At 46.7% G+C, this 18,794-nt stretch overlaps 1 protein-coding gene across 2 annotated transcripts in view; it reads left to right on the forward strand.

Moving 5' to 3' along the window:
* IFT140 (intraflagellar transport 140) overlaps positions 1–18,794 on the forward strand; it is a 1,808,590-nt gene that overhangs the window by 1,532,784 nt on the left and 257,012 nt on the right. For both annotated transcript variants that reach the window (XM_085628169.1, XM_085628168.1), the window contains exons 26-28: positions 1,424–1,630; positions 2,450–2,662; positions 3,022–3,188. In XM_085628169.1, coding sequence (XP_085484295.1) covers positions 1,424–1,630; positions 2,450–2,662; positions 3,022–3,188 — 587 coding nt within the window. The remainder of the gene's footprint in view (positions 1–1,423; positions 1,631–2,449; positions 2,663–3,021; positions 3,189–18,794) is intronic.

Below are 18,794 nucleotides of genomic sequence, written 5' to 3' on the forward strand. Positions count from 1 at the left end.
TGTTGCGGTTCCTTATGCCTCTCCCATATACTTGAGACGTGAGGAGCTAACTGCTCTGCTCAGGTTTAATTTATCTTAATGAAGAGCCCACGGTGAAGGAAAATGTACTCATCTTTATCACTAGTTCTCCATACGGAGTGTCTCCATTACAAAGATACATACCCCTTGTATCTTTCCATTACAGTTATGGCATGGGGGTGTTAGTTTTTTAGTTCCTGTGTCATTCGGTACACCACCTCAGTAGACTAATCGACCAACTTCCACTATGCTGCATTCATTCTGCTGCTCTGGAGCCCCTTGGCTGTTTTAAAGCAACAGTGCAGTTTTTTGGTATATATGAGGCTTTTGATGCCTTACCTTTCATTTTTCATCTTTTAAAATTGCCTGACGGCAGTGATATGGCAGTCCTTTGGTGAGAGAAGCCTCTTTTTTAGGCAGTACTAATTGAGCACATGCCTTTATGCCTAGCGCATAAAACCACAAAGCTTCTCCTTTATCTCACCAGTATCCAGTGTAGGTTCCTGCAAGCAGTAGAAACATGTTCCGTGTTTTTTTAAACCGCCCACCAAGTGCACCACAAAGTTATAGATCCTCTGTAGTTTAAGTAGAGAAGTTTGTGGTAGGTCTAGGGGGTGGCTGTTGCAGTTATCAACATCTGACAGAACACAGGCAGCTATAAATCTAGAATTATGCTCCGTCTATAAAAAAGGGCCTATCTTAATTCTTTCAGTGCAAAAAAATACAACAAATGAAGCAGACAGCATTGACTTCATCTGAAAAAAAGTTAGCTCTTCGTCCAAGGGAACGCCCAAAAATGTAATGATTGATGCAGAGCCCAAAAATGTAATGATTGATGCATTGCTAACTGGTTCCCAGATATTCAAAATATCTGGGAACTAATTGTTACAGGTTTCGCTGTTTCAGCACTAGAATACTTTTGCATCAGGCAAGGACACATGCAGTTTCAGCATTCACTGTGAAAGGATTTTCTAGGATTCAGTCTGTTGGCTGGGCTGCTTTGAAGTTAAATAATCTGCAAAAGGTACATACGCAAAAATATGGTCATTCTTGTACTCTTAGTCAATTCTCTTTTTAAATTTCTGGTGCAAAGTCGGTAGAAATTGTGGTACACTGTCAAAATTCTGAAAATTGTCACTGCACACCTCAATATCAAATGTAAACTTTAAAAGATTTCTTTGATTTATCCATTTCATTTTATTTAAAGGTCCAGGTCTTTTGGTGCAAAATTGTTACTCCTGCTTGACTACACCCGGAGGCTGGCTGATGCAGCATGAGTGTAGAAGCAAAAATGGCTCACCAAAAGTTGGTGATTCCTACTTGCAGTGTACTGTAATGTATTTTTCTCGCGTCTCTGGGTTAGAGCCTGTGATCTCAATTTTTTTTTTCATTCTGTCACTTTTAGTATTCTGAGGCTCTGCAGCTGTGTCTAGAGCAGAATCTGATCATCACTGAGGAGATGGCTGAAAAAATGACAGTCTCTAAGGACTCCAAAGAGCTTTCTGAAGACTCCCGACGAGAACTGCTGGAGCGGATTGCTGACTGTTGTATGCGACAAGGCAACTATCATTTGGCTACCAAGAAATACACTCAAGCAGGAAATAAGCTAAAGGTGAATGAGGGTGTTTGGGGAGTGAATGCTGTAGCCTATCTTATCTATCGTGTCTAGGTCCGGAATATCCTACATAGGTGTGGAATATCCAGATGTTTGCCAGATTTTAATGATAACCAGTGAAGTATATATTAAGTCTGTTTATGCTTTTTATATGTAGATTATCTTTTGTGGCTATCCAGAAAATCTGTCTAGTATCCAGCTCGCCTTGATTTGTTGGACATCTCTGATATAGGTTTTTTAATACTACTTATCCTTTATCCTTTTTCGGTAATTGATTATCTTTCTCTCTTTTTCATCTCTCAAAATTCTTTCTATGGTTTTATTTAAAAAAATTATCTTAACATTTTATAAAAGAAAAAGAATGTAAATCGATTGAGTTAAATGTCAAACAATAATCCTTATTCAACAAAGCAGTCATAAATAATTCTATAGTGCATATGGACAGTACCAAGAACCATCACACCTATAGATTGTTTCCACAGAGGAGCATATATGAGGAAAACATGATCTACGCTACTGGATACAAATACCACTCTAGGACAGCAACAGTTATCATGCTGAGAGAAAAAGTAAGATAGTATAAGGAACTAGACCGATATTGTACAGTTACAGTTTATGCTAAAAGTTAAAGTATTCATTATCAATTTCTAGATGGAGCTCTTTCTCTTTGATTTTCAGATTCAACTGTTTTGCCAACTGTTGTCCTATTTCTTGGAAACATGACGTCTTGTCTCCATCTGCTCAGATGTATGTTAGTCTAAGCTGCTTCTTGTTCCTGGGCCACATAGGTGACTAATATACCTACTTTGTTCACAGGCAATGAGATCCCTGCTGAAGTCTGGTGATACTGAGAAGATTGTGTTCTTTGCTACTGTGTCACGACAGAAGGAGATCTATATTATGGCTGCAAATTATCTTCAGTCTTTGGACTGGCGCAAGGAGCCTGAGATCATGAAAAATATAATCAGCTTCTACACCAAAGGAAGGGCGCTTGATCTCTTAGCTGGCTTTTATGATGCATGCGCCCAGGTAAGTGAAATTCAATGCAGCCCTAGTCAAAATATATGATGACTCAACAGGTTACTCAAAAATCTTTATTCGATTCAAAGAATCATCAAAGCAAACAAAACCAATCTTTGTCCATTCTGCAAATTTCGTTCATCTGGTGGAAACGTTAAAACATATATCAATTACAAGGGACTAAAATAAAAGACATATATACAATTTAAATCTTTCTCTTTTTAGTCTTCGCCCCTATTGCACATAGTTTGATTAAAATTCTTGCCAATACAGTACAAAGATAATTATTCAATTATCTCTAGCAGCAGCACCGATTTATGACTCATTTAAACAAGACTTTGAACCTTTGTTGTGTCTGTTGCTTGTAGGTTGAGATTGACGAGTATCAGAATTATGAAAAAGCTTTGGGTGCATTGACTGAAGCATACAAGTGCCTCTCTAAGGCTAAGATGAGGAACCCTCAAGAGCAGGAGAGCAAGCTTGCTGATCTTCAGAGCAAGATGACCTTGGTAAAAAGGTTTATCCAGGCCCGGAGGTAAGAGAGTCATGAAAGCAAACTGTGACACTAGGTTGATTTTGACAAAGTGAGTCCTTCATGCACTGAATCGTTTTGGGCCAACTTTATATTCATATCTTTGATCCTTGCATATATAGATTCCCAGATTTGCCTGCTCCCTTCTCCAAGTAATCTTTTTTTTATTAAACCAGTTTTATTGGTATTTTCTTGCACACAGTAAATAGAGCACACAATCATACCCCCAGTAATTTTTACTTATTGTTAATACAGGTAGTCAGGCTATCATGTTGTATATTTCCTGATCTGAAAATCTGATTAAAAGGAAGGAAATTGCATGTCATTGCAAGAAAGAAGGAGCATGGCACCAGGAGGCCTCAATATTATATGTGATTTACTAATGTATCTTGAACGAATAACCTAAGAACCATATAGTTTACAATAAATGCTGATTACAACCAATTTGCTACTAAAATAAAAGTCCTATTGAAATTACTATGGGAAACAGAGAAATATTTTAATTAGACGTCTTCTGAAGAAGTTTATCTTATCATAATGGGGCCAAACCACGTTGATATTCTTTTTTTTTTTTTTTTTTTTTTTTTTTTTGTAAAAACCTTTATTGACATTTCAACAAAAGACAAGTATGGGCCTACAACCCCCGGGGCCGGCCGCTAAGCAATCAGAGTAACAGAAGCAAATTTTAATCACAGGCAGCACCTCGGGGAGCAGATTCTCCATTCTAGCATACTCTTGGCCCCTGAACAGCCCAAATAGGGACCAGGATACAAAAGGTTTTCATTTTATAATAAGGGATAGAAGGATCAGGTGCCAAACAATTTCCCAGCAGCAAAAAATGGCAGGCAGAATAGTAAACGCCAACAATAAACAGCAATCTATCCAGGCAATGGCGCTAAAACAGGAGGTTCAGGATGTGGAAGAATATCACGGCCATTTGTGTCTGCAGTCCCCTGCCCTAAGACCCAGAAATCACCACGGAAATTGAGGCACACATAAAAAGCAGCGATTGGCAGCAAAGGAGACCTACCGTGCTGACCCCAGAAAAGAAGACAAAGAAGAATAAGAGAAGAAAAAGGAGGCCATAGAAACAAAGTAAAAAACTAAAGAATCCCCTCCCCCAACCCCCCACCCTGCACCTCTGCAGATGAGTACGGCCCCCCCCCCCCCAGCAGTGTGCCTGTCGCCCCGGAACCAGACCCGAAATATAGAAGAAACAGAGAAAATGGAGTAAGAAAGGAAACCCCACCAGACGGGGGAGTAAAGAGAGTATTAATAAACTGGAGGAGGGCCTTCAAAACATGCCCCCGGCTTCTCCCTCCCGCACAATATGTTCCTCCCCAAAGCAAACAGTAAACAAACACAAAATCGACCATGTCAAAGAAAAAATGGGGAGCATTATGTACCTATTACACTATTAGTTATGTCGTGAGAGCACGCAACCCCTGTGCCCGCCCGCCTGTTAGATGACAACCTCTGAAGGATCAGCCTTATCCTTGGCCACTCTTTGCGAATCCACCCATGCATACCCATCGACCCAGTGCCATGTCCAATGTTACAAGGAAGAAGAGCGTCCAAAAAAGACCAGGAAGCGACACACACATGTAGAGTGGACGTCTCTGAACACCAACACAGTCAACATTATGGAGGACCATCTTTCCCAGTACTGCCCAAGGATCTGTACTGCACACAAGGTCCAGGAAGGCGGAATCAGCCAGAGCCGGCGACTGTTGCTGGAATATTGCCTGGTTCGCCGGAGGCTGCGCGTGGGACAAAGCCACCACCCCCCGCTCAAATCCAAAACCTCCGGAACAGACCGGACCCACAGCCAGCCGATCACACGTTGGCACATTGTCCGAAGTTTCCAGCTTTCCCCTATTCACAGTGGCGGCCACGACACTGTCCTCCTGTGTGAAGTGTGACAAGTCCCTGTGTGCCTGGGGACAGGCAGATCGCAACTGTTCCGACGCTGAAGCAACACTATCAAGCTTCCTCCCCAATACCGAGGCGCCGTGAACCAGGGTGGAATGAAGGGCACCGAGAGCTTCGAGAAGGTCACCCTATCCCAGCCCAGCTCCCGGCGCCCGCTCCGCTACGCTCCTCTTAGGCACACACTCCCAATCTTGCTGAGACCCAGTGTAGAGGATGATAGACTCCATCCTAGCAAGATGGCCGCCGGGTAGGTTCATCCCAGATTGGGACCGGGACTCAGACACAGGCGCATCAAGTTCCATGTCACTGGAAACAGGGTTCCGGGGGCAGACAAAAATATATATCCAGTGTGTGGCCACAGGTAACAGTCATCCCCACCACGGACCAGCGCCCGCGAAAATCCGGGAGCAGCCCGCGGTAATCGGGACGCGTTACGGGCAGCGTCCGGGCAGCTCACCGGCGAAGGCTCAGGCAATTACTGGAGAATCCTGGAATTGCCTCCCCGGGCATGCACTCGTTCCGCTGCGCTCAGTAGTAGGAAGGACCACAGCGAAATTCAGGCCAATATTCGCACCGCTCTGGTACTCCGACTCCACTCAGTCACCAATGGCCGCTGTTGTTGAACTGCCGCCCGGCCATGTTGTCCACCTGAGGTCCCGGTTCCAGGGTTGCACAGGCCGCAAACTTCAAATGGACATTTCTCCGGCGGTACCGCCGCCAGAAACTTCAGAATCACACGATCGGTTGCCGCTCTCAGCCACCAACACGGGCATATAGCGCAGGCTAAGGATCTCATGCAGGATATCTGTGCGGGATGTGGAGGTTCACGGAGCCGGGAGCCTACGCTGCCGTCCCGATCGCCATCTTGGCTCCTCCCCTCCACGTTGATATTCTTAATGTTATTCTGAGATGAATATTCAGATTGAAAATAAGAAAGCTAAAGGAGATTTACATCAACTGACTGCGCATTTGTATGTACTAACTGTGTATTTTATATTATCACTCACTAGATTACACTTTAGTTATTATTTTTATATGTATTAAATTTCAACTTTGTCTTCATAGTTGAGTTTCAGTATAAGCTCTGGGATTGTGGTGCTACATCTAGAGTTCACAGTGGTTCAAAGTTATTTATCCATTTGCTACCAAGGAGCGGCATCTGGCCCTTTTTGAAAATATAAAAAGACTACCAAAAGAATGGAGTATATTTTGGAAAAACTTTCTCAAACTTATACAATTGTACCTCTTTTTTTTCATTTAAATTTAAGTGATATGATGATACTATACCTATATGGTTCCACAGAAGGCTTCTTCTGACACTTAACAGCCTGCTTCTGATTCTCATATTTTTTTGTAGGGCAGCTTGTAGATTATGATCTCAGTGTTTACAACAGTATAGTTTAACATGTCAGATGTATGCTACTAATAAGATAGGCTTTTACTTTGTCATCCTTTTTTAAATAAAAAAACAGCCAGCATTCATTAGCCTTGTCTGAAAAAGCAAACACAAGTGACGTGAAAACCACTTTAACAGCAATAATTTGCATTATAAGCTTCCTGTAAGAGTTTATCGGTCTCTAACACCACCTGTGAAAAATTCTTGACCATTTCTTTACAAAACTGCTTACGTTTGGTGATGTTTGAGGGCATTAATTTATCCACCCCTCACTTTAGGCCCTGCCATAACTTCTCAATGGCGTAACGTTGAGTTCTGGACCCTTACTTGGCCATTTGCAAAATACTGATCTGCTTCTTTTTCAGCCATTTAGTCATAGTTTTACTGGTGTGTTTTAGTTTATTGTCCTATTGCATGATCCACTTTGGCTGCATCTGAGTTGTTGGACAGGTGGTCTCACAATTACCTCTAGAATGTACTGGTATAGAAGGAAATTCATTGTGGACTCAATGATAGTGAGGCGTCCAGATCCTATGGCTTCAAGGCAGATGAAATCATCACCCATTCACCAGCTTGCCTTTTAGTTGGTTTGAGATCCTTGTGGTGTGATACACAGTACTTGATTTTCTCCAAATGTTGTATAGTATAGCCTCATTTGTCCATTTTTGTCTCATTATCCCAGATAATATTGCACCTAAAATCTTGGGTTTCATTCAAGTGATGTTTTGGAAGATGCACAGCTGTGTTCATTTTGTAGAGAATCTTTATCTTGCTATCCTTCCACAAAAGCTATATAATCATGAACTCTAGCATTTATTGTATATTCAGAGTTGTAGATCTCTCGCTCTTGCTTTGGGATTTTTGCGATCTCTAGGGTGCATCATACTATCTACTCTTAGAGTGACGTTGCTGAGGCACTTACTCCTGGGTAGAGTGGCAACCATCTTTGACTTTCTCTTTTTAAATTATCTCTCTCACTCTGGAATAATGAACTTTAAATTGTTTGGATATGGATATTTATTCCACAGGCGTTGAGCAGCAGCAGTTATTCTTTCTTTCATAAACATACTTTGACCTAGGCATGATGTCATGGTGATATCACAGACATAGATGTCTCAGTCTAAACTGAAAATCTCTGTTTTATATATAGATGGTAGCGCTTCCTGATGATCAAGTAATTGAGAGAGCTTGTTTAGCAGCACCCGGGTTTAATTACCTTCTTAGCTGATGCAGAAGCAGTAGGAGCATGCCTACTTTTTCATACAAAGATTTTGAATGTTGGCTGATTTTTTTAGTGTAATAAAATCATGACGATGTTAAATTTTTATATGTTATTTTACACAAGTGCTTATATGTATCCATTATTGTGAGGGGTAGATGAAGGTCAGATATGTCTGATTATGTAAAATGAGAGAATTTAAAGAGGGTGTGCATTCTTTTTTGCATCACTGTATAGGAATTTGAAGATTGGAATAAACTCTGATATTCATAATCAGTTACCTGCCTCCATGCAGTGCAGGAACCTGAACCACATTTTTCTAAGAATGTACAGTTCCTGTTCTGATTTAATTTTTAATAGCAAAATCGCGAACAGAAGGCAACATTTTCTTCATTATTGTTTTACATATTAATTAAGGCAAATCAGTCAAATAAGGTACATGCCAGTGAAATATCCAACAACAGCTCTACACGTGAAAAATACATCAGGGAATGTAAGGTTCCAGAAGCTGCATCTGTTCAGTCATGCTCAGTAGGGTCTGTGAGGGAGTTCATTTTTACTTTTCACTGAGCGCTGCTAACTTTTGAATACGTTTTTGAACTGAAATCTGTTTTTGCTTATTTTTCCTTTCTGAACATCCATTCTGCTTTCTAATTCTAACATTGCTAAAGGATGTGACGTTAGCTATAATAAAGTAGAGAGAAACTGACTGTGGAAACCTTTGTGGAAAGATTGGAAAGTACAGACCACCACTCTCTTTCTGGTCTCTTTCAACAGTGGATGGGGTGGCCTCAGTACTCTGCCACATCTGAAAGAACCCAGTGGTTAACCTGCAAGGGTCCAAACTCTCATGATCGGTGTTACTGCTGCTCTTGTTGTCACAGTCTTAAGGCACTCAATATTGAGGACTTCGCAGGACTCAGATTCAACGTCAAATTGTCCTTCGATTTAGACATCCCCTTCGATTCTGAGGACTTTGCCTCCAGTCCGAATTTCGACATTAGATGCTTTTGCTTGCTCCAAGATATAGAGCCACAAGTTGTGAGCACTTCCCTGGATACACCAGCACATTTGGGTGAGGAGCCAGTAGTAATCCAAACCTCGAAAGACAGCTGTCTTTCACCTAATATGACACCTCGTATATTAGAGGCCTTACGTTCAAATGCCAATACTCCTGGCATTCCTGCGTTATAGCCAGCACTTCAGCAGCTTCATGTAGCACAAGACACGCCTTTTACACATGAATCCTCCATTCATCATCACAAAAAAAAATAAAAGAGACCAAGATTAATTCGCCGAGATGAATGATCTATATAAGAGAAGATGGCCGCCGGACAGTGAGGAGCCTGAGGAGAGATCTCCATGGCTGAGTATAGCTCTACGAGCATAAATCCTCGTCCAGCCTTCGGTCCCATACATCGGACCCGGACCCTCTCACTACCAACTACCAGCCACTGCTGAGAGCCCTACCTGACTGAAGCTGCACATCTGAGAGGATTGGGGAGAACTCGACTCGCCTCCTGCCTGCGATCGAGACACCATTGAGACTGGACAGGGAGGCGCTCGAGAGTTTTGACCCAGCTGCGGTGAGTGCGAGCTGCCTTGACGCTTTGCTGATCACCGTGCTTCCAGACAGCCCTTTAGCGTGCTGGGGAGAGCCCCATGAAGAGGACACCGCACGGAGATTTCCAGAGGGTCGGATGACCCTACATTACATTAAAGAGGACGCCACATGGAGATTTCCAGAGGATCGGATGACCCTACATTACACGGACGCAGAGCTGAGGCTGGAGAAGAGTTCACGGCCTCAGTTGCGCAACAACATACAGGGATGTACACCGCAGTTTGATTTGGAGCGGTCTGGCGCCCCGGGCCGCTGCTTGTGCACGATTGTCAATCGTGACGGCGCGTCTAAATGTGAGTCAGCACGCAAACTGTTCTTCCTATCACGAAGAGGCAGTCTGGAGTCCGCTTTGCTGACATCGAGGCAGGGTGGGAGGCCTTGCTGGTGAGAGCTGCGAAGTGCAGAGCTTAATGTCGTGACTGTTTTTCCCCTGCCAGTCCCTCCATTTTCCCCTGCCTTTGCTCTGGTCTCGGTTGGAGGCTAGGTCAGTTGCCTCCTGAATCCAGAGCACTGTAAAGTTTTGGTGGTAATTTGTGGACCATGTCTGCCAACGGCTAGGCAGTTGAGAATTGCATGGTAATTACATTGTAAATGCCCATGCACATCAGTGTATTGCTGCGCTCGAGCCCTCTATTACCCTGCCATTTTCCCTGTTTTTGCTCCTGCTTTCTACTAGGAATCAAAATGGCAGAGCCAGCTAGACGGATCTATTAAAGCGAAATAGAAAGATGTCTTCACCACTGAAGCAGAAACAAATAAAATACTTTCTACCAACACCCTTTGATCAGAAACAAAAGAGGTCCTCACAGAAAATCAAAATGGCCGAACCAGCTAGTCTGATCTATTGAAGTGAAATAGAAAGAGGTCTTCACCCCTGAAGCAGAAACAAATAAAGGACTTTCTACCAACACCCCTAGATCAGAAACAAAAGAGGTCCTCACTAAGAATCAAAATGGCCGAACCAGCTAGTCCGATCTATTGAAGCGAAATTAGGTTGAAATGGCCGCCTCTGGTGACTTCTGACACACCAATTTTCTAATAATGGCCTCCATGAGTGGGCCCCTTTCCAAAGCACTCCTTCTCCCCTTGTTGGGGAGGGATCCGACATTTATGCCCTGAAGCATCAGAGACCCCTCTGAGAGAGTCCACAGTGACAAGGGAGTCTCACACAGCGGAGGCCTGGGTTTTTACCACATTACCGCTGGGAGCACAGCACAGTACACCGTGACCGGCGCGCTCGATGGAACTTTTTGGACTATGCCCCACTAGGCGGAAATTATAACCTTTCTGTTGTGTACTGCAGTGCCCGAGCAACCTTTGGCCGATGACCGGTGAAACTGTCCCACACAGCTATATAGGAGTTAGGCTCTGGTTCACCCCTCGGCCGTCATCTACCCAGCCGGATGTCGGACACTGTTTTTCCTCGTCTCCCCGTTGTGCCTCCTATACCCTCCGCCTCCTCTTCCCTCCATTATTCTCCTCTACCTCCCCTAATCCTTCCCTCTCTCCCCTATTCTTCTCTCCCTTCCCAATTTTTAGGTCTCGCGCCTAGCATTGCACTGCGGAGCAGTGCGAGACATTTAGGAGGTGAAAAACGGGGACGTCAGGTTGCCCTAGGAATGGTACACGCACGTAATTGGCCTTTGCGTGCGTGGTTTTGTTAAAGCCAGCACGCAAAAGGCCAAAGGCGGGCGCGTTGCTCCGCCCACGGCCTATTGGTGTCTATTACGCGCTTGTTGCAAGTGATCGACACCAATAGGCCATGTGGCTTCAATTATCGTGCCCAGACAGGGGCGCGATAATTGAAACCGAAACCAGGGCTCGCCGTGGCGCGCTCACACCACTCGCGGGCTTCTTTCAAACGCTTTCACTTCCACTTGTTTTATTAGGGTGTCAGCCTGCTGAAGACCGACCCATGGAGGGGCTTGCTAATGCTGCTGTACGGAGATGTCCCGCGGGGTTGGCGGCTGCCGGGGCAGTGTCCGCGGTGCTGCTGGCCGCCCTGCTGTGCCTGAGCCCAGGGTGGCCGTCGCTGCAACCCGTCCTGCTAAGCTTGGTGCACGCGGCCAGCCCCCTCTTCACCATCGGCTGCGCCTTGTTCTTCCTTAGCGGCTGGCTGTCCCCGGAGCGGCGAGGCGGCGCGGGCCATCTTGGACTCCTTGCCGTGCCCGCTTGCTGCTCCCTGGGGGACGCGCTGTTACCCGGGGCTGCGGGAGAGCCGGGTCGGTTGCTCGCGGCGCTGGGAAAGGTACTCATGAACAAGCAATGTATTTATTTTTATTATACCTGTGTTATCATACGTATTCTGTTACCATCAGCGATGTCCCGCAGCATATCTACTCGTTTCTCCTCCCATATTGAGATGGCCTGTGCGGTAGGTCCTAGTGACATGTGGGTGTAGCGTAATGGCCAGAGCAGCAGCCTTTAGAGCTGGGAAACCAGGCTCGAGTCTCGTTGGCTCAACATCTTGTGATTCTGGGCATTTCACTTAATCTCCTCCTGCGTACCAAAAATGAATGTGTCCATGTTTAACGAATCCCCGGTGCTCATGTAAAGCTTTCCAATACCTTCGGGTCGTATTCGCGTTATATAAAATGGAACCCACGGCCTGCCCAGCCCCCGAATGGGACATAATGACCCATTTAAAATATACCGGCACTTGGCGAAATAATGCACTAATCCTTCACTTTTATATAAGGAAAGGTAGATTAGCAGGGATGCTTTAGCTTTAAACGTGTTTGCTTAGAGCACACATTTACAGCAAAATACTTGTTGAAGCTCAGGGATATTTTTCCTCCTTGTCAATAGAGGCTCACTAAAAGCTATTTTGGTACTCTGCGCATTTAATAGCACATGTTATTATTACTACTCCCAACTGTACTGGTTTTATCACCGTAAACAGGATAATAATCTGAGTGAGTCCTGGGAGATTAAGAGATATGCCCACACTCACAGGATAGTCAGCAGATGCTGTAAATCAATCTGATTCTTAGTTCCAAAGTCGGCAGCTCTGGGAGTGTGGCCTATATTAATTACTAACTTATCAGCAGATGAGGGTTTACCTCTATTGTATATAATATAGGGATGGGAACCTGGCCACTGCTTAGCCCTTTGTTGGAATCTCTGTCATTCTGCTTTATTACATCCTAAATGCCCACCAGATCCCATGTGTCACTTCCATCCCGTTCTCTGGCTCAGGGAGCAGGCACAGATTCATTACATTTAATTGGTGTCCATTCGCTTGCGCCTTAATTCAAGTGCTATTTAATTTAAGTGCAATTATTTTACATGGGTTGCTGCTTTCCTCTCTCACCCACCACTTTCCATGTTGCTGATCGCTTCGCCCCACCCCTCCGGTCTGGCTTGTTTTGCTTTCATTGGGATTGTTACACCACACAAAATTCCACAACTAACAATTGCAATCCATCCCACATACATCCACTCCACACCACATACATCAACTCCACACCAAACTGCATAAAAAAAGCACAGGACATCCACACTTGTTACGGATGTATCAGACCTCCAGGCAACTCTTGGCGATCAAAAGTCTGCAAACGACGCGATGTCCCGGCGGCTGGAGGATTTCGAAGGTCGGGCACGACGCAATAATATCCGTGTCATAGGTGTACCGGAGACTTCCAGCAATCGTCCGGTGGACCTCATGGTCAAAGATCTCATCCTCAATCATCTTGCTCCTTCAGGCCTGAGCAAGTTCTTCGCCGTGGAGCGTGCCCATCGTGTCCCGGGCGGTAGGCCTCGACCAGGCGCTCCCCCGAGGCCTATCATTGCAAAACGTTTTCATTACAGAGACCGGGATGCGATCCTGCAGGCCTCGAGGGTGCACGGCCCAGTTAAATATGAGAATTCCTCCGTTAACCTCTTCCCGGACTTCACCCAACTCGTTCAGAAACAGAGAATGAGCTTTCAGGGGGTGAAGCGCCGTCTTCGAGATCTGGACATCAAATACTCTATGCTTTTCCCTGCCAGGCTTCGTGTGGAATATGAAGATCGGACTCTCTTTTTTGAACGCCCTGACACAGTGAGTGACTGGTTGGATTCCCTGCCGGACCGGGGAGACCGGACTGGGCGTACTGGCGGTGCCGAGGGTGGTGGGCCTCTGCAGGAATGATTCTTGGTCCTTCACTTTGACATTTCCTTCTGCGCTCAGCCAGGTTCTACTTCAACTGTATATTTTGTCTATTAATGTTTCGACTGGGTGCGGGCGGGGACGGATCCCTTTCCTCCTCTAGGGTCTTTTTGTAGCATGGGATTGTTAGGGCGACAGGCACACTGCAAGTTGGGGGGGCTGTATAGTCCGCAGGGGTGCAGGGTGGGGGGAGTTGCACTGGTGTGGGGGTGGGAGGGTTTTAGTGGTTATTGGGTTGTGTGTTTTTTCCTTTCAAGGCGGTGTGTTTGTTCCCTTTCAGTTTCAGGTGTCTGGCTGCGTGCCCGGGGACTCCGGCTTCTTGTGTTGGGATGGGGGGGGACGGGTTGAAACTGATGTCTTGGAACGTCAACGGATTGGGGGACCGTATCAAACGTGGGGTTGTGTTGCAATATTTGCGTCGATTGGCCCATGATGTGGTATTTCTTCAAGAGACGCACTTGGTGGGCAATGTATGTCATGCTATGAACAGGGGGGGCTACCGGCTGGTTGCGCACTCAGGCTTCACCACTGGATCCAGAGGGGTGGGCATCTTGCTGCGCACTTCCCTCCCGCTTGAGATTGACAAAGTTACTCTTGATGATAGAGGGCGCTATGCGTCCTTGACTGGGCGGTGGGAGGGGCAGACTCTTTCATTGGTTTCGGTCTATGTTCCCCCGGGCCTCCAGACCTCCACTTTCTCTGATGTGGGTCGTATGTTACTTGACCTTCCTGATGGTCTCCTGCTTGTGGGTGGGGATTTTAATTCCGTGATTTCTGGCGAGTTAGATCGTTACCCTCCCAGAGCCCTCTCTGCCGCCCAGGAGTGGCTCGGCGGGTTCTTGGACACTTTTGGTCTGGTGGACTGCTGGAGGTTGATACATCCGACACAAAGTCAGTACACGTTCCACTCCGGGGCCCACGGGAGTCTCTCCAGACTAGATTATTTTCTTATGCCCGCGGCCCAGACCGCTCGGGTCCGGGAGGTTAAACACCTGGCCCGGGGCATTTCCGATCATTCCCCATTGTGGCTCCTCTTCGATACCGGGATGCGATCCGCTGGGCGGATCGCCCCCATTAACCCCTGGTACTTGCGTGACCCCAAGATTCGCAAGGGTCTCGTTAAGTCGCTTGATCAGTATTTTCTTGAGAATGAGGGGTCCGTTTTGTCCTCAGTGTCCCTGTGGGAGGCTTTCAAAACGGTTCTCCGAGGACACGCCCTATCCCTGATCGTGGAGGCCAAGAAAGCTAAGAACGGGGCGGTGGTTGCATTGGAGGCTGAGATATCGGGGTTGGAGGCTGCCTTGGAGACGGGTGTCACTCAGGAAGGGCTCCATGCCCTCAGCCTGAAGCAGTTCGAATATAAGTCCCTTGTCACGGATGCTGCTCGGACAATGTATAGGGAACAGCAGGGTAGACTGTATGACGCTGGGGATAAGGCGGGTAAATTGATTGCTTGGCTTGATAAGAAGGAGAGAGTGAATCGAGTGGTCCCCGTGCTTCAGACGTCGGAGGGAGTAAGTGTGACTGACCCTGGTGAGATTGTGGAGTGTTTTGCGGACTACTTCTGTTCTGTGTACTCCCCGGTGTCTGCTAGAGATGAGGATGACTCTCGTCACCTGTTGAAGGATATTGCTTTGCCCTGCTTGTCGGTGGATGAGCGTGAGCAGATGGATGCCCCACTATCGGTCGATGAGATTGCTACCGCGATTCGTTCCCTTCGCTCAGGCAAGGCTATGGGCCCCAACGGACTCCCGATTGAACTCTATAAACTGCAACCGGATAAACTTGCGCCATTTCTCCGTCGTATGTTCTCGGAGTCGCTTGAACTCGGTTCTCTCCCTGATGACCAACGTCTGGCCACTATAGTCGTGATTCCCAAGGACGGTAAGCCTTGGGACCGTTGCGCCTCGTACAGGCCTATTTCTCTGTTGAACGCAGAGCCGAAAATCCTTGCCAAGGTTCTTGCGAACCGCCTGCTTACTGTTATTTGCGACCTGGTACATCCGGACCAATCCGGTTTTATCCCGCACCGGAATACGGCCCTTAACTTGCGGCGCCTACATGGCGCTCTTGCAAGGGCGGAATATCTTTCAGAGCCGGCTATCTTGGTTTCCTTGGACGCCACGATGGCCTTTGATACGATAGAATGGCCGTATCTCTGGGCCACCCTGGCGAAGTTCGGCTTCGGGCGGGATTTATTAGTTGGGTTAAACTCTTATACGCTGCCCCGCTGGCACAGGTGGTCGTTAACGGGAGGGTTTCCCGGCCTTTCGTTCTTGGGAGGGGCACTAGGCAGGGGTGTCCGTTGTCTCCCCTGCTCTTCGCGCTGGCTTTGGAACCGCTCGCTGCTTGGCTTCGTTGGGAACCGTCGATAAGAGGGATCCAGTGGGCCCCTGGCTACGAGGATCGTGTTTCGTTGTACGCGGACGACATTCTCTTGTACCTCACCTCACTACGTAAGTCACTCAATGTGCTCTTTGACATCCTCACTTCCTTCGGCAAGAACTCTGGTTTGATCATCAACTGGTCCAAATCTTGTGTCTATGCTATATCCGGTGGCTTTCCTCTCTTGCCTTTTCGTTTTCCCATTAAGGCGTCCAACTCCGGCTTTACGTACCTGGGGGTGTACGTCTCATTGGATCCGGCTGTCCGCTACGAGCATAATCTCCTCTCTCCACTTCGGAGATTGAGGTTAGACGTGGCCCGTTGGCGTGAGCTTCCCTTGTCTCCCCTCGGTCGTGCGGCACTCTTTAAAATGATGTCTCTTCCCCGATTCTTTACGCACTTCAGAACTCCTTTGATATTATTCCGGCGGCCTACTTCCGGGAAGTGGAGAGCTTACAAAGGAGACTTGTTTGGGACGGTCGTGCACGTATTGCTCTTGCAAAACTGACTCTCCCCTGGTACGACGGGGGCATCGCGCTCCCGGACATCAGGAGGTACTATTGGGCTTCCCAGCTATCTGCTATTAACCATGCAACGTACGCACCTGGTCCGAATCCGGCTTTTGAAATGGATAGATTCTTGTTGCCTGGCGGCAACTTTAACAGAGCGCTTTACTCCCGATCGGCCGGGCGGACCTTAACCGGTCCCACTAAGATTGCAGTACGCGTGTGGAAGGCTGCGAATGTGGCCATGGGCTGGAAAGATCGCTTGACGGGCGCGACCCCCTTGTTTGCGTCTGAAAGATTGGGAAGCCTTTGGACGACGAAGGGATTCGAGCGTTGGGACACGATTGGCATCAGCAGAGTAGGTGACCTTTGGGTGAAGGGTGCGGTCAAATCCTTCGCGGCGCTGCAGAGTGAGTACGAATTGAGTGAGAGGGAGTTCTTTAGGTACGTTCAGGTTCGGCACGCTTTGCTCTCGGCCATTAGGGCTGAGACTGCAGTCCCTGTGTCTTCGCCACTCGAGGACCGCATACTCGACGGTCACTTGCCCGACAGTACTATTTCCCTTATCTATAAAAAACTAATAAACATTCGGGCGGATCTCCTCGTGCGTCTTCGGGAGGCGTGGATCGGGGATGGGGTGGAACTGGACGACGAGGACTGGCGGTCTGCGCTGTCCTCCCCTAAGGAGGTGGCCATACCCGCGCGTCTCCGGCTTGTCCAGCTTAAAATTCTCCACCGTGTTTACGTGACGGGCCCTCGTTTAGTTTTGATGGGTTTTTCTGAAGACGGGCTCTGTAGGCGCGGCTGTGGGCTCAGCGCCACTTTTCTCCATGTTCTCTGGGAGTGCTGTGAGGTTGCGGAGTATTGGCGCCGGGTGCATGCTGTCATGGAATGTGTCACTGGGGTCGCCCTGTTGCCTGAAGTTCGCCGATGTTTGCTGAACGTGTGGGAGCCTAATGACTATAACGCGGCTCAGACTCGGTGGGCGGCTCTTGGGAACATGATTGCTAAGAGGGACATCGCACAGCTTTGGGGTTCCCGGCGGCCTCCCACCGTGTCAGTATGGAAGGAGAACATGGATTGGTGCATGTGCAGAGAGAAGACGGTGTATGTGGCGCGGGGTAAGCCGGGGGCGTGGGGTAGAATTTGAGGCCAGTGGAACGCGTATCGAGGGAACATCTGCACACCCCCCCTAGTGGACACATCTGATGCTGCCTTGTCCCCCTGATCCTGACGTTCCCGGACTATTACATTTCACCTGTAGATGGTTGTAGCTCTCCCGTCGCCCCCACCTCCCCCTTGATCATCCTCATTGACCACCCGAGGGTGGAGTAGGTACTGTGTGGTCCCCCGGCCGTGGTTAGACGCCCCCTTTTTCGATGGTTTCCGCCTTGCTTTTTGGTGTTATTTTCTTTTTCTTTTTGTTTGTATTTTAAAAATTATGTATCCTGATAACCTCTGAGGTGCACTCAGTATTTTGTTAATTCGGCTGAGCCCCAGGGGGCCTATTGCTTCCTTGATGTTGTTGAACGTGTATATATTAGCGGCCGGCCCTGGTGCTTGTAGGCCCATGTTTGTATGGTTTTTTATCTGCAATAAAGGTTTTCGCAAAAAAAAAAAAAAAAGCACATTGCCATTTACGACAGTAGCTCTAACTCTCACAGATGCGAGACCTATTGCATTGCAAATGCTTGTTTCCTCATGTTTATGCTATGCTTTTGTACTCATGTAATTCCTGTAACTAAGCTCCAGTAACTGATGCAACTTTGTAAGCATGTTCTGAAACAATGTTTCTTCCTCATGTAAAGCGCTCTGATACCGCCCGGTCTAGCCAGTGCTATATTAGACTCAATAAATAAATAAAGATGAGGTGCTGTTGCTAAGAGGTGAAGCACCCCCCCCCGCCCCCACACACACACACCCCAACAAGATCAGATCCCTTTAGCGGGATGTGAATGAAAGATATTACTTGCCCTTTCCACTTACCTCAAACTAGAATCTGAAAAATGGCTCTCGCAGTTCACAAGATTCAATTCCAGTTAGGATTTCACCAATGGATATGATTATGGCATTCAAGGAGGCTTCTAATTTCAAAGGAGTTTTATTAATTTTCAGAAAACAAGCAGAGTACAAAAATAAAAAATAAAAGGTAAAGATTTGTTTATAGTTGGTGATGATACCCAGCAATAATGAAGTACAGAATGCTAAGATCAAATTGCAAATCAATAAACATATAATAATACTACAAACTGATAATACAAAACAATACAAATCGAAACAATAGCAGGCCTGAAGATATGTATACCGGTTGGAATACAATATTATATTCTGAAATAAAGAGAGATAGAGCTGAGTTAAATATGTACACATTACTTTAAGCATTAGTTTCTTGTGACA

Source organism: Triturus cristatus, chromosome 10 (genome assembly GCF_964204655.1).
Source record: "Triturus cristatus chromosome 10, aTriCri1.1, whole genome shotgun sequence".
In the NCBI taxonomy this organism is placed as follows: Eukaryota; Metazoa; Chordata; class Amphibia; order Caudata; family Salamandridae; genus Triturus; species Triturus cristatus.